This window comes from Lagopus leucura, unplaced genomic scaffold (genome assembly GCF_019238085.1).
Source record: "Lagopus leucura isolate 7727_CA_CO unplaced genomic scaffold, USGS_WTPT01 Super-Scaffold_100015, whole genome shotgun sequence".
Taxonomy (NCBI): domain Eukaryota; kingdom Metazoa; phylum Chordata; class Aves; order Galliformes; family Phasianidae; genus Lagopus; species Lagopus leucura.
In genome coordinates, this window is record NW_024962269.1 from 11,813,242 (window position 1) to 11,839,523 (window position 26,282).

The 26,282-nt window shown below is 49.3% G+C and overlaps 1 protein-coding gene across 2 annotated transcripts; it reads left to right on the forward strand.

The window, feature by feature from the left end:
- Window positions 1-25,739, forward strand: ST8SIA2 (ST8 alpha-N-acetyl-neuraminide alpha-2,8-sialyltransferase 2). 2 transcript variants are annotated; one of them, XM_042876151.1, is made up of 6 exons: window positions 1-123; window positions 11,254-11,316; window positions 13,176-13,304; window positions 13,948-14,205; window positions 15,914-16,207; window positions 23,363-25,739. In XM_042876151.1, the coding sequence occupies exons 1-6, from the start codon at window positions 26-28 to the stop codon at window positions 23,646-23,648; spliced, it is 1,128 nt and encodes a 375-aa protein (XP_042732085.1). In that variant the 5' UTR covers window positions 1-25; the 3' UTR covers window positions 23,649-25,739. The 2 variants fall into 2 exon arrangements, with proteins under 2 accessions (XP_042732085.1, XP_042732086.1); XM_042876152.1 differs by lacking the exon at window positions 11,254-11,316.
- Window positions 25,740-26,282: the final 543 nt, after the last annotated feature.

The following is a 26,282-nucleotide window of genomic DNA, read 5'->3' on the forward strand; positions in this document are numbered from 1 at the left end:
CGCGGAGCGGCCCAGCCCGGGAGCCATGCCGCTGCCGTGCCGGGGCTGGACGCTGGCTTTGCTCACGCTGCTCGTCGGCTTCCTCATCTTCGCCGACATCTCGGAGATCGAGGAGGAGAACGGGTAAATTGACGGAGGGAAGGGGTGTCGGAGGAGGAGGAGCGGTGAGGGAGGGGGGTGCGCCCGGACAGTTTCTTTGTCTCCGGCTCTCCCGGTTTCTCGCTCGTAGAAGTGGGAAGTAGCGCGGAAATAGCGGGTGGGGAGTGGGGTTGGTTCGGGCGGCGTGGGGCAGCGCGGTCCGGGTGGGAAGCGGGACCCGGCGGTCCCGTTAGGGACAATGGGGTTGTCAGCCCGACTGGAGCCGCACCGCTTCTCTTAGGGGCGTTGAATAGCGGTCCGGGTAGGGCTGCTCGATCCTTCGCAGGTCCGGGTAGGGATGCCGGGCAGGTAGCAGGCTGCTCGGAGGTATTGGAGCGGATAGCGGCTCGGAGAGAGGGCTTTGGGTGCGGGCAGCGCTCAGGTGTGGACGGGCTGATGGAGGGGCGAGTGGCAGCCCGGGGGAGCGGGCGGATGGGCGTGGTGGAGCACCGGGCGATGGGTAAAGGGACCCGCCAGGCGAGCGAGGAGGTGCGATGTGGGATGGGGGTGATTGCCCTTCCCGGTGCCTCTGTACGGCAGAGACTAAAGGAACCCCAAAATCTAGGGAGAGGAGCAGTGCCCTGCCCACCCCGTACCACCTCTGAAGGCTGGTTAGGAAATTAGGGAGTGACAGGAACAGGAACGGAGAGGAGGATTTGCATTAACCTGAGGAACTCATTGCAGCAGTGTGAGAAAACAAGTCAAATAATCACGACAACATGGGGGGCACTTGTAATGGCACAGGGTCCTTCTTTCTGCATAGGAGCGGGTGGCATTTCCACCGTTCGGTATCAAAACAAGTACCTGGCACTTGGCTGAAAAGAGAAAGGGAAGGCAGGGATGTTTGTCATTGTTTCATTGTTGTGTTGTGCTGAGTGCCACAGGCAAGAAGTGCCCAGAAGCATCCAGCCTGTAGGTTACCAGGCGGGATGGATTATTGCTCTGCAATCAGCTGGCACCATCTATATAATAATAAAGGAAATGAAATGCTTAGGAAGCATCCTCCCCATCGGACACGCTGCTCTGATCCCGTTGCTTTTCTCCCCTCACCTTTCCCTGGTTCGGCTCTTTCTTCTCTCTCCTCTCCTATCTGCTAGATCTGTCCGCTAGAACTTGCTGTGCCCTTATTGAAAATCCATTCTGTTTTGTTAGTTGCTCGTTCTGCTTTTCCCCCTGGTTCATTAGGGATTCCCAGTGAGTGGCTTTCTTTATTTTTTTTTTTTTTTTCCTCCTCTCTTTTCTGTACATTGTATGGAAATTGGATGTTTGCTGGCTGCTTATCTCCCAGCCCTGGCATCTGAGTTTGTTGCTGTACTTCTCCGAGGAAGTGCTGCCAAACTGTTCAGCGGCAGCGACAGCAACAGGGTCAGAGGAGTTGCAGAGGAATAACGAGCAGCCCGTTCAGTACCACGCTTCTGCCAGTGCAGGAGGCAACGTGCACAGCCCTGTGCACTGCTCAGCCCTGCGCTGCCCCACATCTGCTGCCCTCTGATAAGTGGGCATCAGTCCCATGCTGATTTTTGTAGACAAGCTACAGTGTGGGCTGGGACACAGAGCAAAGGTGAGACCCGGCTGTAATAAGAAATAATCATAAAGCAAGACAAAATGCCATTTTCTCCTTACTTCTCTTTTCTCACGCATTTCTTTATCCCCACTGTACATCAGAAATCCCAGATGTGCTCCATGTCTGAACTCCTTCACCCCATTCACACAAGGGGCCGCTCACTGATCATTGCACACCTCAGAGCTCTAAGCAGGGGAGCCTGGTGCAAAATGCAGCTCATCCCTGTGTGCAGGGATGGTCAGCATGATGCTGGGAAGATCTAAAGGTCTGTGGTTCATTCCTGGGCTTCAACAGTGGTTTTTTGGAACAGGTTGGGCAGGGAGGTTGGTGGAGTCTGCAGTCTGTGGAGGTGCTGAAGAACTGTGGAGATGTGGCACTGAGGGACGTGTCAGTGGGCATGGTGGGGATGGGCTGGTGATTGGTCTGGGTGATCTTAAAGGTCTTTTTCAATGATGCTATGATTGTGGATGTAGGAAAGCCAGCTTCTGGGCTCGCATGATAGCAGAATTGCTTGCAAGCAGGAGTTGTAGGCAAAGGGAACTGTGTGACAACAAGTGCGTGTGACAAAATGTGCATGACGGCACAGAGGAGCCTCAAAGTTTTGTAGGAGCTCTCAGTGTGCAAAAGATGTTTGGAAACTACCAACGGCTTTTTGCTCAGCCCTTCCTCAGATGGAGATTATTTGGGTGATGGTTTATTGTCTTGCTCTGCACTCCCCATTGCAGGCAGCTGGCCCTGGCACACAGGGCTGGGGGCTGCAGGCAGGTGCAACTCTTTTTTTCCTTTTCCTTGGCATCGAAGCACTCTCTAATTATTGTGCAGAGCGAACAGCTTGCCCACTTTTACACGTGCCCTGCCCCCTGCCTGCGAGTTGGATTGTTTTTGGAAGGATATGCCTTGTACGGGTAGGAGAAGGGGGAATGTATTTCTCTCACCTACGAATACTGAGAAATCTCAGAAAGAAAGAACAAAATGTTCATTAGGTTCAAAGTAAGAGTGTAATATTAACTGGCAAAAGGACCAAATATATATATATCTTGTGCTGTTTGCCCAGACAAGTTCCCAGCATCGCAGGTGAAGGGGGCTCGGAGTCGAAGCTGTGCCTGGCAGAGCTGTTTGAGGAACGTGGTTAGAGTCCGCTTTGCTCCTCCAGCTACGCACGGCCCTTCCTGCAGGCGGAGACGCTGAAACATCGAGGTGAGGGCAAGGATGGCCACTCAGCAGCGTGGCGGTGCCGGGGACGTGCTGCTCTCCAGTCCTGCATGTCCCATCCGGACACCCACATCCCAACTCGCGGGGGATGCTGGCAGGGATGCGGTGAAGCCGAGACGTTGCCGGCGTCGTTGGCGCTTCGGTCCCCAGAAGCCGCCAGGTTCGGCTGCTGAACTTTCCCTACAGCCCGCTGATGGGTTTTCTAGCGCTTTTCTGCCTCTTTGTTTCTCCCGAAGGAAACAAAAGAGATGCTTTGGGTAACGCGAAGCGATCGCTGCCGGTTCTCCAGGCAGCCGGGATGGAGGAGAGGGCCAGACGGAGACAAAGGGCTCGGCATCCATGGGGATAATTATCGCGAAATTCTGCTCCTCAATGGCAGTTTAAAGGCACTCTTTGTTATGCGTGTGCCGTCGCGGTCCTGCGGGGGTCCGGCTGTGGCCTGATTGTCTGTAGAGGGAGCTGGTGACCCGCTGCCACCAGGTGACTTCTCAAATTAGCGGTGAGCCATTTTAGGGAGCACTTGACACTTGGGTAATGGGTTGGACTTAATGAGCCAACCTTTTCTTTGCCTGCCCAAACCGCGTGCCTTCCCGTCCTGATTACAGAAGGAATTCTGTCAGCGCTTTGAAGCGAGGAGCCGGAGAATCGCATATTGCTGCCCTGCCCCAAAGCATGTCCCCAGAGGGCCGCTTTTTCATCGTGTGCTCTGTCCCAATGCCCGCCTGTTCGGGAGGTTTTGCTCCCTCGGTGCTGCATTTGGTCCAGGTGTCTGTAGCATGCAACAATCATACAACGCTTTTGGCAGTGGAACCGTCCTGCTTAAGTCCTTCAGGCTGTGATTTACTGCACCTGGTAACAAGTCATGGATCACTAAGGTTGGAAAAGAGCACTAAGATCACCTGGTCTGACCATCACTCTGAGACTTGCTCTACACTAGAAAGTTTTGGTGAAAAAAGCGCTCTATTCTGCCTATTCTAGGTTTTTGCACGCTTACAAGCCACCAATGATCTGAGTGGGCCCAAAGGAGCATTGCCTCTGCAGGAGTCAGCAGGGAGGCCTTTGTGTCCATTGGGTAGGACAGAATTCTCACAAAAGCTCCATGCTTTTTCAGGCTGGAAAGTGAAACCCATGTTGGAGCACTGATTTGAATAAGAAAATATCAGGGCAGCCCTCCTGACAGTTCTAGGTTGGTTGCACAGCTCCTCTCGCTCCATCAGTGCTCCTTTGCTCCATCCCAGCAGAGCTTCCAAGTCATGCTCAATACCACCCCAGCAACCACAGCAACCGAGAGAACACTCCAACAAGTGCTGCAAGTTTCCCTCTTGCCCAGGTTGGCTTTCTGTTTCCTTTCACTACACCTGCAAATGCATGAGTTAAATCCGGAAGGAATTGGACACTGATAAAAGGCTCTATTCTCTTTTTTTTTCTTGTATTCTGTGTTCACATGCCTGCAGCAACAGTGGTTTTTCTGCTTGGACATCTGTTCATCTTTGCCTACCTGCATGCCAAATGTGCTTTTGATCTTGTAGAGGAGCATATCACAGGAGCTCCCACTCCTTTCCCTGGGCTTGCTGGTTACAAGTGTTTTGGTTTCTCATCCCCAAGACCAGAACTACTTAAAGACATCTGCAGGCTATAAAAACCAGTTGTTTCGAAGACAGGCTTCCTCTAATTGCCTCCATCATTTGCTTTCTCTGGACCTGGGTCACCCTCAGCAGCAAGAAATAAGCCCAAACCACAATACTAGGCAGCAATTGTTTCGCTTTTTCCCTGGCTTCTTTTTGCAAGGAGCGAGTTCCCTAGGCCAGCAAATTCACTGTGGGAGTAGAATTTAAGGTGTTGTTCAGCAGACACCGTGGCAGAGCAGGCCGGTGTCAACAGCTCTGCTCCTTGCATTTTAATAGTGGGGGGAATAAAGAAGAGAAAGCAGAACCTTATATTGTATATATAACCTTATAATATGTAATATATATCCTTACAATGCCTTTTTTCTTTGTATCCCGCTGTATATCTGAATAGCCCTGGTGGTGGTGGTCTTGAGAGAAGCATGTTCAGCAGAGCTGATGGCACAGTAACTTTGCTGGTCCTGCTCTTGTGTGCTCACAGGTCTCTTATTTGCATGGCATTCAATTCATTGAGCTGGCTGCTGGTTCAGTGGATCTTTCCAAAATGAAGCACTGGAATCTTTCTTCTTGCTGCTGCTGCAAACAGTCCATGTTACTGCATATAGAAATCCACTGGGAGGATCGCAAACGACACCAAAAAAAAAAACCACAAGCAAAAGTGTGGCCAATCTGCATGCTGAGCACACGGTTCTGCCCATCTAGCACAGGCTGGGTTGCTTTTAAAAGCTCGGTATTGTCACTGTCACAGTGTGGTTTTGGAGTGCTCTGTTGATGAGCATCTCAATGCATCCTGGTGTCCCGAGTTGAGTTGCACTCCTGGTACCCAACATCACACTGAGGGTGCTTGGATAAAAGAGCAGCACCAAGAGGATGTTGCTGCCCAGGAAAGGTCCTCAGCACCGATGCTGACAGTGGAAGAAACCACATGAGGGGCTGAGTATTCCAACGAGCCTGGAGACTACAGCCCCTCCAATGTGCTCTTTTCATATTGCACCATTCCCTTTTACTTTGTCCTGAAGATGCTACAAGAGCCACTGGAATTTCTGCCTTGTAGGGCATGAATGCACAGGCTGACAGGATCTGCTGCAAGACTGATGCTCTACTGCTTGTGACTTCCAATAGCTCTGCTGGCTTAAAAAATGATCTCAGGAAGAACGCACAGTGTAGACATGGGTATTTTAGCAGTGACACTTTTGTCTTTCTCAGCTCTTTTTGAGGACTCTTGGTATTTTTCTTCTCCTCTCCAGGAGGGGAAAATCGAAATCCGCAGACAACGCTCTCATCTCAAGGCCTCTTTGGATCCTTTCTGCCTGCTTCTGTGGCTTTTCCTGCGCTGGATATTTCATTAATGTGGCCAGAGAAACTTTTCAAGAAAAGGGTGTATGTGGCACTGAGGGACATGGCTAATGGGCACGGTGGGATGGGTTGATGGTTGGACTTGAGGATCTTAGTGGGCTTTTCCAACCTTAACGATTCTGTGGTTCTGTGAAGGAGTAAGGTCTGCCAGAGTGCAGGATGGGGAGAAATAGAGTGTGTGACGTGTGACCCCTGTGAGCGTGTCAGTGGTGACAAAGCAGGAGCATTGTATGATGATGGACATGTGCAGACATGAGAGCTGGTGCTGGGTCATCTGTGTCTGGCTGGGAATAGAGCCTGTGAGATGGGGGTTTAGTGCTGATGGTCTGGTTACCCCAAAGGGATCCCCTTTCTCCATCTTGTGTCCTTTCACCTTTGAAGCTGCGCCTTTCCTGCTGCCTCTTTGCTGGTTTTGTCACGTAAGCATTTCTGCCTAATTGGCTTATTCCCTAATAAGCAATAGGTGTCTCTGTTTTGCAAACTCATGCATCTCAATTCTTGTGCCCTCGGCGTATGCTGGCAGTGATTGCACACAGTGATTTGCAGCCAGGCAGAGAGCTGAGAGCCAAACCCTGCTCTGATTTACACTGGAGTTGGTGCAGAGCCGGCAGGCGGGGCTGCTTCAGTGCTCCTCCAACTCCTTATCCCTTCTGGTCCTGGGTTGGGCAGGTGGTGCAGGTGAGGCTGACATCCATATACAGGTAGATAGATGGCTTTGAAAGAGGGGTGATTTAGATTAGATGTTACAAGGAAATTTTTCACTGAAAGGACGGTGAGGCCCTGGCACAGCCGTTGAGAGCTGTGGGTGCCCCTTCCATGGAGGTACTCAAGGCCATGTTGAATAGGGCCCAGGGCAGCCTGAGCTGGTGGGAGCAACCAGACCATGGCAGGGGGTTGGAGCTTGATGATCTTGGAGGTCCCTTCCAGCCCAAGGCATTCTCTGGTTCTGTGATTTTCCTGAATGCCCTGACATGGGCAGATTCTCTGAAATGCTTTCTTATGACTTGATAGAAAGAGTGGAACTTAGAGCTGCAAAAATAGCACCTGATATTTAGGAAGTTTTTGACACTCTCTCTGCCAAGCTGTGACAATATGAACAAGTGAGATTTTAAACACATCCAAGTGAGATTTTAAATGTCTCATCAAGATGTATTGGGGGATCTTTCATCCTAGCAGGCGAATGCTTTAGAAATGTTCTCCAAATTAATCCCCAGGGAGGAAACTTGCTCCCTGGGAGGGCACACGTTGGCAGGTCCCAGTCCCCTTCACACCCTGGCTTGAAAACCTCAACAGCAACTGCTGAAATGTCACCAGGAATGATCTGCAAATACCAAACATCCTGGTGTTAGGATGTGTGGTGCAGGGAGGTGGGTGAGAAGCAAACCTGAGAACTGTGTTTCTGGAGTGAGGGGAACGTGGGGGTGGGCAGGTGGTGCTGCCTGCAAGCAGCTGATTTCCAGGGTGGGAGACACACAGGTGGCAGCCAGTTCTCATGCTGCAGGCTCTGCCTTTTGTGCATGCAGATGGGGTTACCCATGTGGTTTTGGCCAAGCCACTTCCCCAGTACCATCCCAAAATCATAACATGCACCTAACACGTGAGGGCTGTGAAGACTCAATGAGTGGGTATTGCTCATTTACACTCCTTGGAGAAAGCAGGAGCTCTGAGCTCTCTTTCTGAGGAATTTGGATGAATACATTTAGTTTGACAGTCCCATAGTGGGTCATGTAGATGCTACTAGCTCTGTTTTCCATGGATGAGAGCTGGGGTAACCTGTCTTGCCTAAGGTTGGGAAGGCGACCCAACATGGTAGAGTAGAACATTTGCTCTACAAGAAGTGCAAATGCAGCTCATGATGTGCTCAGAATTTGTGTCCTTGGACCATTCATGCATGTTGTGCCTGCTTCCCGTGTGTATTCTGTTCTGGAAAGAAGGAGGAGCCAGGGGTTTACTTTATAAAATATCCATGGATAACACATTTTTAAATTTGTATGCCTGCACATAGGGGTGTGTGAAGCCTGCTGTTGGAGGCCCAGTCACCCAAAGAGGCTGTGTGACCTACTTGTTCAGTCAGAGGAGCTCTAGTTTCATGTATCAAAATGGCTCAAAGCAAGACCAAACTGTGCTGAGCGACAATTAAGATTATTATTTAAGAAAAGACAGCGATGAAAAGGGAAACAAAAACCTTAAACAACCCATTGGTTGACAGGAAATGGAAAAGTCTTTGCATACCTGGTATATCAAGAATTCTTTATCCAAGAAAATTTGGGCCTGAATCATAAGATAATTTTTCTTTCTTATCCTCTGATATGTGAATCAGTGTCACTTTGCAACCGAGCACAGAAATTCCTGACCTATATAATATCTTAGATAGTCAAAATTGAGCTTGAAGAATCTCGAGGCAAAAATGAGAAAGGATGGTGTAAGCCAGTAATATGGCATTAGCACGTATAGACGTGACTTATCGCTGGAAAACATCCAAGCAGAAATCAAAAGGAGAGCGTTTTGTAATTAATAGGATTAGGGAGCAGGTTGGTATTTTGTGGGACTGGCTATACAGTCAAACTGATAACAACTAGATTAATAAAGTAATTCAATCTAAACACGGTGTAGCCCTAGAAAGCTTTTCAAAATCAATGTCTATCTGTGCAATTTTAATCAAGGTTGGTCTTCGCCTTTTGATGCTGAGAGATTTGAAACTCCAGGTCAGTGAGATGTAATAAAATGGGCTTTGTTTGTTTGTTGGTTGCTTTTACACAGGCCTCTTAAATTACTGCCTTCCATTTCTTAATGTTTGCCTCTTCCCAGATGGGATGGTGAGGTGGTACAGGTGGTTTGCCTTTGTTGGAGGCTACGGCAGACGTTGGAAAACATTGTGTTTGGCTGAACTGCAGGCATTTTGAGCCTCTGGAGGGCTGACCTGAGTACTTGGATGGGTCAATCATGGCTCAGTGCTAAGGGAGATTGTAGGGGAGGTGTCCCAAAGTTGCAGTGTAGGGCAGGAAGGAACAAAAGGCAGAAAAGCAGTTGGTTTTGGATAGGAGAGTTTTAGGATTGACTGGACCTTCAGTAAAGTACCATATCCCAACCTCTCTGTATCTCTGTGGTTTGGAAAAAGGAGCCGAGCCTGGTGCGGGGAGCAGCATCACTGCCAGCATTCATGTACCTGCCAACAGCAACCCCACTGTTGCTGAGCCAGGCATTGGCTAGCAGAGCCCTGCTCACTCCAGCACCAATGAGCCGTCCCTTCCATGTTCGTGTAGGATAGCAGTTTCATGTCATAATAGGATATAGAGCCTGTAAGTACCCAGAGAGGAAGGCAGCGTTTCCTTGCCCTTTTGGGTACCAGGGAACCCACAGCAGTGCCTCATCCCACGGCTCCCAGCTTATCTGTCTGCATCCAGCAGCTCCAGAGCCTGCTTGAATTTTGGGAGGAAGCATGCACGGGGCTGTCACTGAGGGCACGTGAAGCTTAGACTGGATAAATTCATTTGAATAATATGTTGTGATGCTTCAGATCCTGATGATGACAGAGCATGGATGGGATGGAGCTAAGAAGTCTTCTCCACTTCCTGATTTCTGTGATTCCCTCCCACATCCTATCACAGAAGTGGTGAACCAGAACTTATCAGGGAGCAGCATTTCTTTTTCTAAGCCCTTAATCCAGTCCCTATCTCTCTTACAGCCAGTGTGAAGGAGTGTGAATCCCATTTGGAAGGCTCCTTCAGAGGAGACGTCTCTGAAAGGCTGCGTGGTTTGCACGCTAATCCTGCCTGCTCCCACACCCTGCGGTGAACCCCATTAAAGCAGAGGCTTGTTAAATGCCAGTAGGCTCTAGGAATAAGCTAGTCCTGCTGTTCCCTTGATACACCAAAAAAAAAAAAAAAAATTGAAACAGCTCACTGGCTCTCAGGTTTGTCAAAGGGAAAAGGAGAGTGTCAGAGGGAGAATCTCAATGGCTTTGGCCACAGATTGTCTCTGCAGGAGGGAGAGAAGGGACAACCTTTGTGGCATTTCCAAAGGTTTCACATTATGCAGTGCTGAGGGCTGCACTCAGCTTAACTAAAGGGTTTACATCGCATCCCACAAGCCTGAAAATCTTTTTAATGCTACCAAATGGTCATGCTCACTATTTCATTTGTGTCTAATGCATTTGGGATCTTTTCAGTTCTACTAGAAATAACATACTCCTGAGATACATTTTCATTAAGATATATATTTCCAGGTAATAATATTTCTGCTGGAAAACAATTTGGTTCTCTTTATGAGCGTGTTCATGTGGATATCTGTACAGTGGAAACAATAAAACAGAGCAGTGGGTACGTGGCAGTTGAAATGTGTCTGCCACTGAGCATCACCTGAAAGCAGGGTAAGAGTTCTTTGTGACCTATTAAAAAATAGTGAGCTGAATCAGGAAGGGGCTCTGCATCCATCTAAATGCTGGACGAGATTGTATGCATTGAACTGAGGATTGGTGGGTTGAATGAGTGACTCAGGTTTCTGAAGAGGCTTGGTGCCACCCATCCTTTGTTACAGCATCAGTCCAGTGCCTGGTGTTGGAAATTTGGGCTTTCCACTGGCACTGTTTTGCTCAGGGAGGTTTGATGCTCTCCTTGTGCCGTTCCTTGGCAGTGGCACTCAAGGTCTCAAGCCCAGCTTGTGAATGAGCTGGCCTCGTAGCTCCAGTCTGCTTACACCAAATGTGAGACTGGGGGCTCCAGGGCACCAGTGGGATCAGAGGGAGTGGGAGCAGGGCCTTGGGTCTGCATGGTGTCACCAGAAGGTGCACAGTGAGGACAGGGTCTCTGCAAGTCTCCCAGGAGGCTAGAGGCTCATTTTGGTTAGAATGGAGATGCTGGGCGGTCTTCAGTGAAGGACAATGGCTTCCATTCTCCAGGAGAAAGACCTGGAATCCCATCCAGGTTGGTGAGTTGGTCCTCACCGTAGGACAGGGACATCCCTTGTCAGCTCAGAGGTGAAGGAGAACTCTGGACACTACTCCCGCCTGATCTGTAAAAACAGAAACAAGAAGAAATGTATCTAATGCAACCTATGGGCTGCATGCTGCTTTGACAGCAGAAAGCAGATGTCTTTGATGGCTGATTAGAGAGCGCAGGTATTATTCATTCGGTTGGGTAGGAGCTCTTTTGCTGTAACAGTTCTACAGCTGCGGCAGGGCAGTGGTGACAGTGAGTGTGAAAAGGCCTTTGCAGGCATCAGGACATCTCCGCTCTGACAGGGTGGGGTGTGAGCCCTGCCTCAGCTCAGAGCCCTTTGGAGCAGGTTCTCTTGACTGTTGAACAATGCTTGGCAAAGAGGAGCTGGGTTTATAAATAATGCATTTCCTTTGTCTTGCAGGAGTTCTGGAGGCAGAGGTACAATCAGATCAGCTGTGAACAGCTTACATAGCAAATCTAATAGGTTTGTAAATTAGATTTTGTGTTCATTTGTTTTTGCTGTAAGGCAGCTATTAATCTGCTTCTCCTCTTTGCGGATAGTGCTGGTCTTATTTAGCAAATGTATCTGTTTCTTTTCACTTCTGCTTTGCATTTTCTTAATCGTTTCTCCCCCCTCCTCCCCCAGCTCAGTGCAATAATCATTTGCAAATAACCAAGGATCTGCAAGTTGTGGTGATTGAGAGAATGAGAGAGTTACTTATTGTGAAAATAAGTCAGTGATAGAGTTGCCATTTGCGTAGTTTTACTATGTGCTATTAGGGGAGAGAGAGCTGCTTTGACATCAGAACTCCATTCGGTTTTATCGTAATGCAGTTGGGTAACGTTGCTCCATTGCAGTCGTTCCGTGGCATCACAGCTTCATTCTGTGTCTGTGTTATTGTTATGATGGTGTTGTGTCATCCCAGCCTTACCGAGTGATGCGGTTGCGAAGCTCAACACCACCACTCAAGAAAGACAGGGCAGTGCTGTTCCATGGTGACGTCACAAGGCGTGATCAAAACACAGAAAACAGACCCCAAAAAATCGTTATTCCCAAGGCTTCTTTACGCGTTTCCTTTAAGATTTTGACACTGACACCTCGTAGTAATTTTTTGCAAGGCACGAGATGGTGTGGCAAAATGCAAGAGTGGGAAACAACCTCTGGAGAAGGTCCTGTAGCGTTGGTATGTATAAGCACACACCGACACTCTGGCAGCCAGCCTTTATAAACAGCCTTTAGGAACACATTTCGTTTCCCTTCTGCAACGTTACGTACTTGGAACCATAGTGTCCCCCAGGAGCACCTTCTGAGGGCTGGAGATGTGCTCCCAGGAGCACGCATTGCCACGAGCCCAGGCCACCAGCTCTGCCCCACGTCCCCCTCTTTTCACTCCCTAGGCTTCACCTGCCTTTTATCAGTGTATTTATTTAGAGACCATTCCCCAGCTGGAAGAAGCCCTTTGCACTACAGAGGGAGATTCCCTTCAGCTGGTAGCGAGTGCTTTTGGGTGTGTGTTTTTCAGAGTGCTCTGAAGTGTGAAGGCTTTTTTGGGGCTGCGGACACATGCGCAGCTTCTTGATGAGGTGCTTGGTAATTCTCTTTGGAGGGCTGGCTGGAATCAAATATGCAGAGGCTCCTTTAATTTATGCCATTTGATGTAAATTGCACTGAAGTGCTGGGGCTCGTTTGCCTCTTAGAGCAGGGATTAAAAGCTGGGGTCTCCCAGTGATCATCTCGAAACCACAGTGGGAGTTTATGTGGCTGTTCCTCATCCCCGTGCTCATTTCTGGCCATGGAGCAGGCAGTACGGATGCTGAAATCTTTTTCTTCTTCAACAGGAGAAAAAAAAAAAGTGATCTGTGAGCCAACATCCCCATTTGGGTTCCACGTATCCTATCTCACAAGCAGAGCCAGCAGCTCAGTTAAACTCATTTCTCCCTTGGGTGAACTGCAGGTTGCACTTCTCTCATGAGGTTTTTAACCTGGAGCTGAGCTTTGGGGCACAACCAATCTCTCGGTGAAGTCTGGGGTTCTGCGTCTCAGCCTGCCTGCAGAGCTCCTGCTTCCATGTGCATGCGTTCTTCCAGACCGACATCTGTGATTGTGTTTTATGTAAACTTGTAGGTCTGTGTTCATGTGAGCAAGCAGGAGTTTAAGGATTTGTGTCTGCTTGAGTGTAGCAGAATACAAACAGGCTTTCAGTTCTTGTTTGGGTAATAACTACCATTTTGCTTTTCTGATGAAGTTTGAATTCCAGCAGCCACAGCCTCAGACAGTGATTAGAAATGCCATTGGGATGCTAACAGATCCTGTCTCTCTCCCTCCATCTCTCTTTTCTCTAGAGCTGAAGTAGTAATAAATGACTCTTCATCTCCAGCTGTTGTTGACAGAAGTAATGAAAGCATTAAGCACAACATTAAACCAGCCTCATCCAAATGGAGACACAACCAGACACTCTCTTTGAAGATCAGGTACTGGTAATTACCTATAGGACAAGAGACAGATCTGGTCCTCTCCAGTGCAAGCTGGCAAATTGCCTCTGTATATCATGTAAAGAAGTCAAGGAAGAAATAAAAAGCTTATCTCCTGCTGAGCTAGACTTCATATCTGTAAGCTATCGCTTGGAAATGAGTTTCTGGCTAAAGCAGCTGGCCTTGCAGCCTTGCTCAAGCTCCAGTTCCCAACCAGGTGCTACTGGGGTGCTACTGCTCTGCCCAGGGGGGATGCAGAAACCCCAGCAATGGGGGAACACCCACTGGAGGGGCTGGGTTGGGCAGAAGAGGGCATCCAGTTGGAGCTAGCTGTTTGCATGCAGTTCCTGGATGGCAAATGGGAAGCAAGAGGCCATCTTCTGTATTACCCAAATTATCAGATTGGATATTAGGAAAAAATTCTCAGAAAGAATGGTGATGCAGTGGCACAGGCTGCCCAGGGAGGTGGTGGAGTCACTGGCCCTGGAGGTGTTCAAGAACGTGGTACTGAGAGATGTGGTCAGTGGGAATGGTGGGGGTGGGTTGATGGTTGGACTGGGTGACCTTAGTGGTCTTTTGCAGTCTGACTGATTCCATGATCTCTGTACATCACCTGATGGGGCCATCTCTTCCCTGTCCTCAGGAAACAGATCTTGAAGTTCCTGGATGCAGAGAAGGACATTTCCGTGCTGAAGGGGACACTGAAGCCTGGGGACATCATCCACTACGTCTTTGACAGGGACAGCACCATGAACGTCTCGCAGAACCTGTATGAGCTGCTGCCCCGCACCTCTCCCCTCAAGGGCAAGCAGTTCCCCTCCTGTGCCATCGTAGGCAACTCAGGGGTGCTGCTGGGCAGCGGCTGTGGCCCCGAGATCGACACACACAGCTTTGTCATCAGGTAGGGCACCTCGTGCTGCATGCTGAGCGTGGGGGTTTGGGGTCTTGGGGAGGTGAAAGTATAAAGCTTAGCAATGCCAACACCATGCTTCAGTGCCTCTGCTCCTGGTGCTGGTGTCCCTGCAGACACAGTGCCCCATGGGCCTGCAGTGGTGGGTCCCCATCCCCACCCCATCTCCGTCAGAAGATGCTCAAAGCAGAGAAGAGGTGCACGCTTGCTCTCTCATCCCCAACACCCATGCACATCCCTCAGCTGTGGGAGCCCACGGATGATTTATGGGCTTGCAGACTTTTGCTTTCTGGCAAGTCTATTATGAGGACAGCCCAATCCATCAGCAGCTCACAGAGTCAGTCCCTGTGTGACATAGGGGTGAGGATAATGTCCCCTCTGCCCCTGCTTACAGCCAGCTGCTGCCTTCTGCCCACGGGGGGATGGGGCCGTGTCAGCTGCACCTTTAAATAGAACCTGAGCAAGGGAGCAAATCACTTACTCAGCTCTGGCAAAGTACAGGGAGGGGGTTTTGTGTCAGGCAGCAAAACTGCATGAGAAAAGTTATACTGGGTATTGGGATAGGATCGGGATGTTGAGTGATGTCTCCTCCGCCATATAACCTGGTGGGCAATGCCTGGTGGGCTCAGTCCAGCACACAGCTCTGTTTATTTTCAGCCATTTGACTCCTGCAGTGAGTGGGTCAGATGGGCTCCAGGCCCAGCATGCCATTTGCTTGGTTTTCTTTCTGTTTCCCCAACTGTAAAGTGGGGAAAAGAGCAGTAATGGCTGATTATGGAGACAGATGGTTAGGATTCATTTCCTGCTTGTTAACTACTGTAACTTCACTATAAAACACCACTGGAGAGCACAGCATGCTGCACAAAACCCCACATGATGGAGGAGGGGTTGCTGGTGGTTTATCCCACTGCTCTTCCATCCTTATCCCTCGTAGCCCCCCCAGGTTTGTAGAGCCCCAAAGGGACACCTATTAAAATGACAGAATGCAATTGGGTTTTGAAGGTCACAGCGTCCATCAGCACACATCCTGGCACCATCACCCACGGGTGTCATTGTCACTGCTGGTGCCACTGAGGCTGCTGTGAGCAGAGACTCACTGGCTGCAAAGAAGGGATTTGGGATAATGTTACTCTAGCAAGGCTCAGGCTGAGGGCTGTGGGTGTCACATTGCTATTCCTGGAGAGAAGGGAGGCTGCAGGCATTAAGCCCATCTCCTGTGCATGAGCAGGTAATGGTTTCCAGCTGGTGTTTGGGGCACTATCAGCTCTCTGTGCTGTGTGTTCCACCTGACCCCAAGCTGCTGCCACATGGGAAAAGCCATTTCATCTCAAACCTGCTGTGGCAGCAAACCAGGAAGGTTTGTTGCTGTGTTTTATTTTCGAATGGCACCAGGAGAGATACAGACCCATTTAAACCCACCCGCCAGCTTTATGCATTATAAGCGCTGCCCGGTGACACGTGCACACACATCTTGGTGCATTGAGGAATGATAACCTGATGGTGGGATGGCTCAGTGTTTCCAGGTGAGAGCCTCTCTAATTCACTGCAAGACCTCATTCTCCCTCTGCCACCTTCCAAAAGGGAGAGCAAACAGACACATCTGTCGCTGCTCTGGCTTTTAGCATCAACCCATTGCGACACTTTTCAGTGCCCTCTGTCACACCCGTCACTAAGGGCTGTTGGGTACTTCCACTTGCAGGTGCAACCTGGCTCCTGTTCAGGAGTACTCGCAGGACGTGGGCACAAAAACGGACCTGGTGACCATGAACCCATCAGTCATCCAGCGAGCCTTCGAGGACCTGGTGAATGAGACGTGGCGGGAGAAGCTGCTGCAGCGCCTGCACAGCCTCAACGGCAGCATCCTCTGGATCCCTGCCTTCATGGCCAAGGGGGGCAAGGAGCGCGTGGAGTGGGTTAACGAGCTCATCCTGAAACACCACATCAATGTCAGGACTGCCTACCCCTCACTGCGCCTGCTGCACGCCGTCCGGGGGTGAGAACATGGTCGATGTGCTCAGAGCTGGGATTTTATGAGCTTCCCCAGCAGGAGAGCAGTCACTGCATTTGTGCTCCCTTAAGTGGACTCTGGTCCCTCGATGTGGGCTGGAGAGTGGTGCAAGCAGGACCCCTTGCTCTGCTCTATGAATATAATGTCTTCTAGCTATGCAACAGGGCGAGCCTAAATATTCAGGTTGGGTACTAAGAAAAGTTTTTTCTCATAAAGAGTGGTTGGGACTGGCACAGACTGGCCAGGGAGGTGGAGTCACCATCCCTGGAGGTGTTCAAGAACCATGGGGATGTGGCAGTGAGGGATATGGTTAGCAGCCACGGTGTGAGTGGGTTGGCAGTTAGCCTAGATGATCTTAGAGGTCTTTTTCAACCTTTATCATCCTGTGATTCTGAATCTGCCTGTGCTTTGCTGGCTGTAAGCCTGGATATCATCACAATAACTCCCCATCCCACAGCTAGGGCTCTGCTAGGAGAAATGTGTGTGGTGGCCAGCTGAGCTGGTGACAAGGTTTGTCAGCGTGTGCCTGAGGCATGTGTGGAAATCTCAGTTAGCTCCTTTGTACCAGGGAGCTCATAGGGGGGCAGAGACAATGGGGGAGTCAGTAAGAAGCTCAGAAGTTCCTGAGTAGCCCATGGGTACCTGTGATAGTGCTAATTGCATTATTCATCTTAAATGAACTTCCAAGGCATCCTGACGATCTTCAAAGCCCCTTACAACCCAGTCTGTTCTTTGAACTTGCAAGGCACTGGGGGTGCTCTTAGGGTTGTCCCCAGCATGAGCCAGCCAAAAGGATCTGGTCAATCCCAGGCAGCAATAAGGGGTGAGAAAAGTTGGGTCTGCCCTCAGGTGCTTCTGTTTGAGATTTCTTGGGGCCTCAGAGGCTTTTTACAGAAGATTCTGGCTTTGAGGTAAAGAAAGAGAAGGGGAACAACGTTGTGCTCACAGAAAAGGGGGGAAAACAACCCAAATTCAGAGCTATTTCTAGCTGTAATTGACTTACTTTATCTGTCAAAATGGAATTAAGCTCCTGTAATAAGTCCTTTAAATCAACAGGCTGCTAATCCTGTGCTGGCAACCTCTCCTGGTGCCAGGAACGTCCCGCAGGAAGCTCTGCAGGGCTGCCAGGGGCTGGGCACTGCTTTCCTGTGGAGGCAGAGGAACCTCCAAAGCTGCTCATCCCCTGGCACCGTCCTGGTGTGCTCCTGGCTGGCATCACGTTGTCCCCATGTAGTCCCACAGGGCAGTTAGACCTCTGCTGGTGGCTGAATGGATGGTGGTAAGCCCCGGGGTTGTGTGGAAGGAAGGCACAGGAGACCCCTCTTGGTTGGAGTCCTGAAAGCCCTTAATTGGAGCAGGGCAATGGGAAAGGTGGCTTGTGCTGCACTGAGGGAAGCAGCCAAGGGCAGAGTGTGCAGCTGGTGCTGGGCAGTGCTAATCCTCATCAGGCCCTCCAAGCCAAGGGAGCTGCTGCCTCTCAGCCCAGCAGCAGGAAAGCAAGGATGCTACTGGTTAATGATGATTATAATTAATATTGTAGCCCCGTCGCTAGCCAGAAGTGATGGGATCACTTCAAAGCTGACTCTGTGAGCTGTAGCCTGGCTAAGGGGCCGTGCAGAAGGACCCCTCCAAGGCTGGGGTGCAAAGGGCTCTGTTGAGTGTAGTATCAGTATTGATGTTATCTTTGGTGCACTGTCTTCAGGTTTGGGCTCTGGGATGGATTTAAGAGCGATTCAGGCAGTAATGAGTGAGCTGGGTTGAGGGTGGGTGCTGATAATCTTGGGGAGTTTTCAGATACCCGTAGGGTTGTCTTGACCATTTGGCATCCTTCCTATGATGTAGTTTGGGCTGTGGGAGTATCAGCATCACTAGGAATTCACTTATTTGTCTTCTGTGGTACTGCCCAGTTCCTACAATGTTCCTCCTGTGCTGCTGTGCCAGCGCTGTCCCTTTTCCTTTGCTGGATAAAGCTGCCCTTGATTTATAATCTGCCCTAAGTTGATTTGGAAGTCACAAAGAAATGGGCAAAGTCTTTCAGCTAAGAGACTCTTTTAGATATTTTATTATTTCTTGTAGAAATAGCACTTTGTGCAAAGACTAACCTTATCTCAGCCAACTTCAATTCAGCCACAAAAGCTTTGACTTTACTCTTCTTCCTTCACTTCCAGTGAAATATATTTGTGAGTTCTTGACTCCTCCTTGAACCACAGTGCTTATTGTCCTGCTCTGCTCTCCCCCAAACCAGGATGCGTTCCAGTGGCAATCAAACACTTCTTCCTATAATTTGCAGTGCATTTGTGGCACTTGTAGAGAGTGTATTGCTGAGATAAATAGAAAGCATTTGTTTTCTGTTTTCTTTAACAGCACCGTTTGAGACATCACCTTCCTAGCTCTGCTGGTGTCTTAAATGTTTGCTGATAGCTTTTGTGCTGATGCTTCTGGATAACTGTGCTGTAGGACCAAGGCATTTTTCACACTGTTAAACTCACCAGCTCTGCTCCCTGCCTGCCAGTAATGGGGAAAGCCATCGGCATTTTGATGGAGGAGCTCAGAAGCAAACCATGAAAGCAATGAAACAGAGTCACTAGCTAAGGTGCCTGTTTCCAGTGTCGTTGCCATGCATTTTGGGGTGTGTGACTCAATTCTAAGAGGTTCTCTAAAATGTCTCCTGAGCAACACACCCAGCAAGTACAGCACTTGTCTTCTGGCAGGGAAGCAGGTGAGCCCGTTAGGAGTCATCTGCTAATGTCTCCAAAAAGCCTTGTAATCCCTATTGCCAGGCAGCTTTTGTTAGAGAAATAACATGAAATGCAGGAGGCAGAGGGAAGAATTGTATCTGCAGGTCTGACTATTGCATCTTGCGGAGAATTTGTGGACGCGTTTCTGTTTGCTTTGTATTATCTAGTCTAGCATTTCTCACCGTGTCCATCACAGGGGTCCCTTGGCAGTAACCAGTTCTAATCCCGTAAGATTTTATTAAGAGCTTCTTGAAAGAAGAAAATCGATAAGTGTTCCAGCTATCCCGTTAGCTTTGCCAGCCAAACAGCCCTGACAGCTTGTGTGTGTGTGCCGTGACAGCGACTGCCCTGCTTGGAGTCCACAGCTCCCATAGCACAGCTCTGCCACCTGTCCTCAGAAACCCAGCTTGGTGGGATGTAGGGTGGATTTATCTTTGCTTCGGATGTCTCCCTGGGTCCCACACCCAAACAACATCTAAGCCTTTGAGTTTTTAGCACGGTAGTGCTCTGAGGTTGCCTTTCCCATCCATTGGCCGTGATGGAAACCCTCCCCTGGTCCCTCCTTGCCTGCATCCTGACAGTGCCTACCTGGTAGCCTAGCTGAGGGCAGAGGTGTCAAGTGAGGGACACAGACAGCTACAGGGGAGGGGAAATAATGACTCACAAGTGTATGAATGGAACAGGATGGAGGACTACCACCCCTTGTGTCAGCCATCGTTCTTGCTTCTGCACAAGGAAATAAGGCATGTTGTATCCAAGCTGTGGTGTGTTTACACACAGTCCCCATGACATTTGATTTGTTCCAGTTGATCAAGAAGATTTAGGCTTTTCTTTGTAAAAAGAAGTGGAAAAATGGAGGAGGGAAGGGGGAAAGAAACAGAATGATCCTTTTTCGGCTGCATTCCTCGTGTTCAGTCTGTGTGGAAATGGTTTAACTCGTGGGTGTTGGGTGCCCTGTGTGTTAAAACTGGCATTGCAAATACCACGACCAGGAGATGATGCCCACCACTACTCCATGTCCAGCTTTTGGACTCCTGGACAAGACCTGAGGGGGGACAGCTGCTTTTTTTACCCATCCAGCACTGACCTGTGTGCAGCTCTTGGTTATTTTGGTGGAATTAATGATGGAAACTAGACACACAGCCCAACAGGGGGATATTGGTCTCTCTTCTGGCTCCATGCATCATTTCCATCCTGTGCTGTTCCCTGTTGGTACCAGTGGGTCCTAGCATGCAGCAGTGGGAGCACAGGGTGCCCTCAGGGTGCTGTCTTCAGCTGCCTTCAGACAGCTTTTCATGAGCATTAATGGGAGCAGGATGTGTGTGGCAGACTGATAACATGCTTCAGACAGGCAGGGGCTAGCACCTCCACAACAGCTTGTGTTTGTATCACACTTCTACGAGTAAGCCGTTGGGAAAAGGTCTGAAATTGCATTATTTCAGCTATTCTGATTTGTATCAAGAAATAATGCAGCTGAGGCCGCTGAAACTTGATTTCTTCATTGACCTGGGTTGCTTTTACTCATTTTATCAGTGTGATGGATTTTCAGTTCTTCTATCCTGCAATTTAACCCTCGCCTGTAGAGAGCACATTACCCAAGGGTTTTCTTGGATGCATTGGGATGCACCCACCCACTAGCACAGTACTCTGAGCTGCTCACTCTGAAGCCTCCGTCCTTAGCTGCCATCAAGTATTAGTTCAGGTACTCAGGCCCATGTCTGGCCTGTTTCCTTAGAAAAGATGGCCTCGATGATTGTGGTGGCATTTCCCATCTGTCATTATCATGATCCTCCAAACAAGAGCTGTCTCAGGCAATTTCTGCCTGGCAGCACTCAGCTCCCTGCTCATGGCTGCATCCCACTCGGGTGCCCGACCACCTCCAGAGCTGCTCGCACCCCTGGGGTTTATTTACACTGGTTCTGAAGGAGGTCAGCACGTGGGCAAAGGCTCTGAGAAAGGAGGCATTGAGTTTTAGGACTGCTCTTTGCTCTTCCCTTTTAATTGCTGTCTCTTTCCATAAAATGTTGCAATTAATAGTTATGGTGATTGGTGTAGCCAGTTTGAAAAATAATTACTGCCTGCTTCAAGATTATCTTTCCTCCTAATTAAAATCCTGGACCTCACATATTAAAGGTGCGCTGTTGACACAGCATCCCATGTGCGCCCAGACAACCTCATTTGGATTTACAAAATTAATTAGGTTTTATTTCCATCCCCAGCTGTTCTCCGCTATACTGGGAATGTGACCACAGTCTCCGTTGGCTAACGGTGGGAAGATGAGATCTTCCTGCATAGCTCTTACACTCCATCGCAAATGGGTTGTTAAAAAGTATTCCCCAAACCATTTCCCACCTTCACTGTTTAAGAAACAAATTGCAAATGCTGTGATGTGGTCAGTGGTCTGGTTTGGCCATCGTGTGTTATGTATGGCATCCATTCTTTTCATTCTAAGCATCTGAGTTGGTTCCTACCCTGATGTTGTTGGAAAGTTTGGAGCGTTCAGCTGCCACGTGTGCTTTGGGTTGTTGTGTTAGAGAGCTGCTTTTGATGCTAGTTGTGCACGTTTGTTAGTGGGGCTCTTCTGAGGTTGCCCCCAGTCCTTTTTGTCATTGTTAATACGCTTCAGGCGGTGATGGTGAAGTGAGGTGTCCCATGGGCATCATGTGTAGGTGCAGTGGTGGTTTGTGTCTTTCCCTAAAGCAGGCCCACTGACAGGACAGCTCTTCCCAGGTGGCTTCCCTGCTGCCTGCTGTATCCTAATTCAGTGCTAAGTGGCCGTGATATCCTCCCTTTCTCTGCACACATCAGGAGTCTGGTGTGATTACCTTGAAAGCAATCAAGGAATCTGTCTCATCCACCTGTGGGTTAAGATGACCTCAGCACCGCTGCAGCCTTGGCTGCGCCATAGCTCAATCCTTGGGGCTGGGTATTGTGTTTGTTCCCTCTAGTATTTTTTTCCTCTTTCATGCTGGATGCTGAGGAGAGAGATAGGTGAGGAGGACCTCCACCCTAAAACAACATACCCATTATTGGCCAGCCCTGGGGTGTTAGACCCCCATGAACTCTGCTGTCCCCCGCCCTTGCCTCTGGAATTTGATTCACCAGAAAAGTCAATTTTCCTCTTATCTAGCTGAGAACAAACGAGTACATTTTGTGCCTTGGTTGCTAAATTTTAATGGCTTTTGTGAAAAGCTAATTTGCAGGATTATGGCTCTGCTCTCCCGTGGGTTCCCGCTTTCTGAGCCCCAGACCCTGGGGAGCCCAGCAGGAAGTGTGAATGAGGAGCGAGATGCATTTCATGCTCAATCTCCTGCACCCGGTCCCTTTGAAATACCCACCATAAGTAATCTGCTGGCAGACCCCATGGTGAAGGCTCAGACAGGCAGTGGCGGCATCAATCATATTTTGGGAGGAAGGAACATGCCTGGGGACCTCTTCCACTACCCCAACTTTCTCCATTCTGTATTTCCTCATCTGACAGTGCTTTCCTGCTGAGCAAACTGGACAAGCTGTCCATGCAGTAAAGCACTGGCACTGGAAACTTTGTAGTACAGGGGTGCTGATACTGCAGTAACTTTTATCAGCATTCCAAAATACTTCTGCTGATGCTATTTCTGCTCATGCATCGCTATGGGATGCCTCCTTCCCCCTTTCTTTTGGCCATCCCTCATAAAAACTAGCACAGTTTGCAAGTGAGTTCATCTGATCTCTATGGCATGTGGTATACTGTGGTAGGCGTGGTGTATCGTGGTAGGTGTGGTATATTACAGTAGGCAGATATATTGCTGTGTGCACTATTGCATATTTCATGGACTGACTTTGTGCAGTGTTCTGATGTATTTTGACACAGGATTGCAGAGCAGTGGCTGGGTATAACGGGAGCACGGTGGTATGCTTGAGCTCTCTCAGCCAGCTGACCCTTTCTTCAAAGGCAAACGTTTTTGCAGCCCTGTTGTGTTTACTGTCAGTAAATCTTCGTTCATCAATGAAAACTGTCAGCTGTGTGTGTGTGAGTGTCTGCTTCAAGGAAGGGGCTGCTGGAGTCTACTTGACGTGAGGATGGTTTGCTCTGTGGTATCGATCTCCTGGGTTGATTGGAAGATAATTGTAGGCTGAAGTACTGAAGGCCAGCGTTGCAAGCAATTTGTTTTTCATAAAGGATTGCCAAGACGTGAGATGCTTCAATGCCATAGCAACACGCGTGATGTAACCGCCAGACAGAGAGCAGGAGATGCTTATTCATGAAGCAACCCCTAGAGAGGCTTTCTTGGCATGGAGAACTCTTCTGCTAGTCAGAAACCTCTCACTTTGAATCACCAATATATCTCAGTCACAGAAAAAAAGTGAGAGACACGAGCTTTGGCTGCCGGGGGATGACAGGTTCTCTGCTCTTCCCTTGCAGGTACTGGCTGACCAACAAGGTGCACATCAAGCGACCCACCACTGGCCTCCTCATGTACACCTTGGCCACTCGCTTCTGCAACCGCATCCATCTCTACGGATTTTGGCCGTTCCCCCTGGACCAGAACCAGCAGCCAGTCAAGTACCACTACTATGATAGCCTGAAGTATGGCTACACCTCACAGGCCAGCCCGCACACCATGCCCTTGGAGTTCAAAGCCTTAAAGACTCTGCACCAGCAGGGAGCCTTGAAGCTGACTGTAGGGGAATGCGAGGGGGACACGTAGGGCGGCCCCGGCTGCGATCCTGCAGGCTGCACAACCGGGGCAGGACGGGGAGGGGGCAGAAAGGAGCCCAGTGGGGTTGGGTGTCTTTGTTAATGCGCAGAGCAGCGGCACAAATATATATACGTGGTACCTATATATATTGACCTGAGTATTATAACTGTTCGGTGTTTCACCAAGGAACGGGTAGGAGACATGCGTGAGCATCTGGAGGGCCCAGCCTTGGGTTTGCTGGGCTGGGCCAGGCGTTCGATCTACGTCCATGACGTGTGATGGTGACCTTGGTTTTTGAGGGTATGTTAGGTGATGGGTAGACGTTCAGCCGTTTGTTGTGACTGGTCCGAGGTTGGTAGTTAGTTTGTTCGGCCAAGAGCGCCGCTGCCGGCACGTTCTTGGCTCCGTGCTCGGGGAGGGAAGGGGCAGGGAGCGGGGTGGGCAGGGAAGGTTTGTTGGCGGCTCTCACAGCTCAGAAGCACCAAGCAGGAGCCATCTCCTGCCCTGCAGGACCCGGTGCCCAGCAAAGTGGCACGCAGACTCATTCCAAGTGGTGTGGGCGTGCGAGTGGCCCTGGGGGGGATGCAGCCTTCGCTGGATGAGCTGGGCGAACAGTTAGGAGGATGCTGAGGGTGAGTTTTGAGGATGGGTTTTCCTTTCCTAAAGAACAATGCAGAAAGGAGCAGAGATGCTGGAATGTGGCAGGAAGGAGGTTTGATGCTGCGAACCAACACCATTAGGATGAAGTGTCTTACTGTGCTCTAGTATAAGACACTCAACATCTGCCAGGGCTCGTGAAAACTATAAGTATGACGAGCTCTAAATTCCCAAAAGCTACCTGCTAAGCAGCCTGCCTTCTCTCCCCATCCAAAAATAACTGCTGATAAATCGGTGATGGGCCTGAGACCCAGCCAAGTAGAAAGACTGCAGGACTTCAAGGGACTTTGTCAAGTCTAAATAATTTATTTTCACTTCCCTGCAAGGAGCTAGCACACTGTGCCGTGTTCCTGGAGTCCTGCTCTTGCCTTTCTTTCAAGATCCAATTAGTTGTTGCTGCGAACAGTTAAATAGGATGTCAGATGGATCTCAATGGGATGCTTGCACAGTAATGAACGTCAAAGAAGTAATTAATCTTTTCCCGTGCTTTTCTGAGAGTCCCTAAATATGAAAAAGTTCTTACAGTCACACATTGGCTTTTCTGTAAATTTGGGGTTCTTTTTTTTTTTGTGGGAAGCAACTACGTTGGTCTGATTAGCCCATTTAATTTTCTGCTTCTATGGCCTCCTCAATTCATCTCCTAATTAGCAACGGGTGCCAGAGTGCAGGTGGGCCCAGGGTTCAGTGAGTGCAATTTGGGTTTAATTTGTGTGTGAGCAAATAATGTTGCACAGCCGAGCCCTGGGTGTGTGTTGCAGTGCTTTCCTGGCAAGTTTTCTGCACCTTTGTGCCTCCTAACACCACTGTGGTTTTGAAGTTTAAGAAGTGTACCTCCTGGGTCTGGTATACTTGATATTGTTTCTTTAAAAGCAAAGTGCTTCAAGTGGTAAAAGGAAGAGCTCTCTTTCATGTTTTGGGATGTAGACAGTATGATGCCCATAGGAACCTCCAGCCTGCTAATTAGTGTCAGATGAAGATGCCGAAGATTAAGGTGTAAGCAACTTTATAGTGGATAAATGTGGGCTAATCTGCCACTGGGGAACGTTTCTTTCCAGCTCCAGAAAATGATTGATTTTATGTATGCTTTTTAAACCTGTTTAGGTTGTTGGGTTTTTGTTGTTTTTTTTTTTAACTTTCTTTTTACTGAGTTTAGTGACAGGATAAAGCTAAATCTGGCTGTGAGCCTCTGCTTAAGCTGCTGAGGTTTCCTGAGACAGGAGGAGGCAAAGAGCGACATTGCAAGGTTGAAGCCATCTGAAGTGTCAAGGAGCATCCCGTGATTCAGGAGTGGTTGTGAAGTCCCTGGTTTGGTACGGAGGAGGCAGGGATGGAGATGAAGGCCCAGGACTGCTGAAGTCAGCTGTTGTATGGAGGGGCCTGGGCCACGGTACTGATCGCTGTTAGCAAACCTTCTTTTTTTGAATAAAAATACGAGAAATGAAACAGATGTGCAGTTGTGATGTATTGATGGGGTAAGACTGTAAAACACCCTCGCCAGTTAAATAGGGAGAAAAGGGAAGAGAAGGGACCTGTGGCAGGTACAAGGCTATTTGTGTGCTGCACTTGTGGCCAATCCAAATCCCTGCTGGGAGTGTGTTGTGCCTTCTGTCTCCAGCAGATAGCTGGGACTCAGCTTTACCAACCTTGGCCCCTGCCACTGAACCGCTTTAGAGCCTGTTTCATGTGAGGAGAGTTTGGGGACTGGGCTGCTGCTTGCTGGATAACTTCACGCCCTGTCAAGGTTCTTCCAAAGCTCAAGGAATGAGCCTGTCATTACAGACCCTGAAGCAGGGCTTGGGCAAGCTGAATGAGGACTCTCCTGCAGGTTTAGCTTGGCTCATCGTGCTGTGATGGAACAAAGGTAGGTACTCACATATATTGATGTGAGCGTGGCTCTCTCAGGGGATGTCTTGCTCATTACCTTGCACTGTTACAGGGTATTGCTTTGGTGGTCCTTTGCACCATCTATACAGATCTTAATAGAGA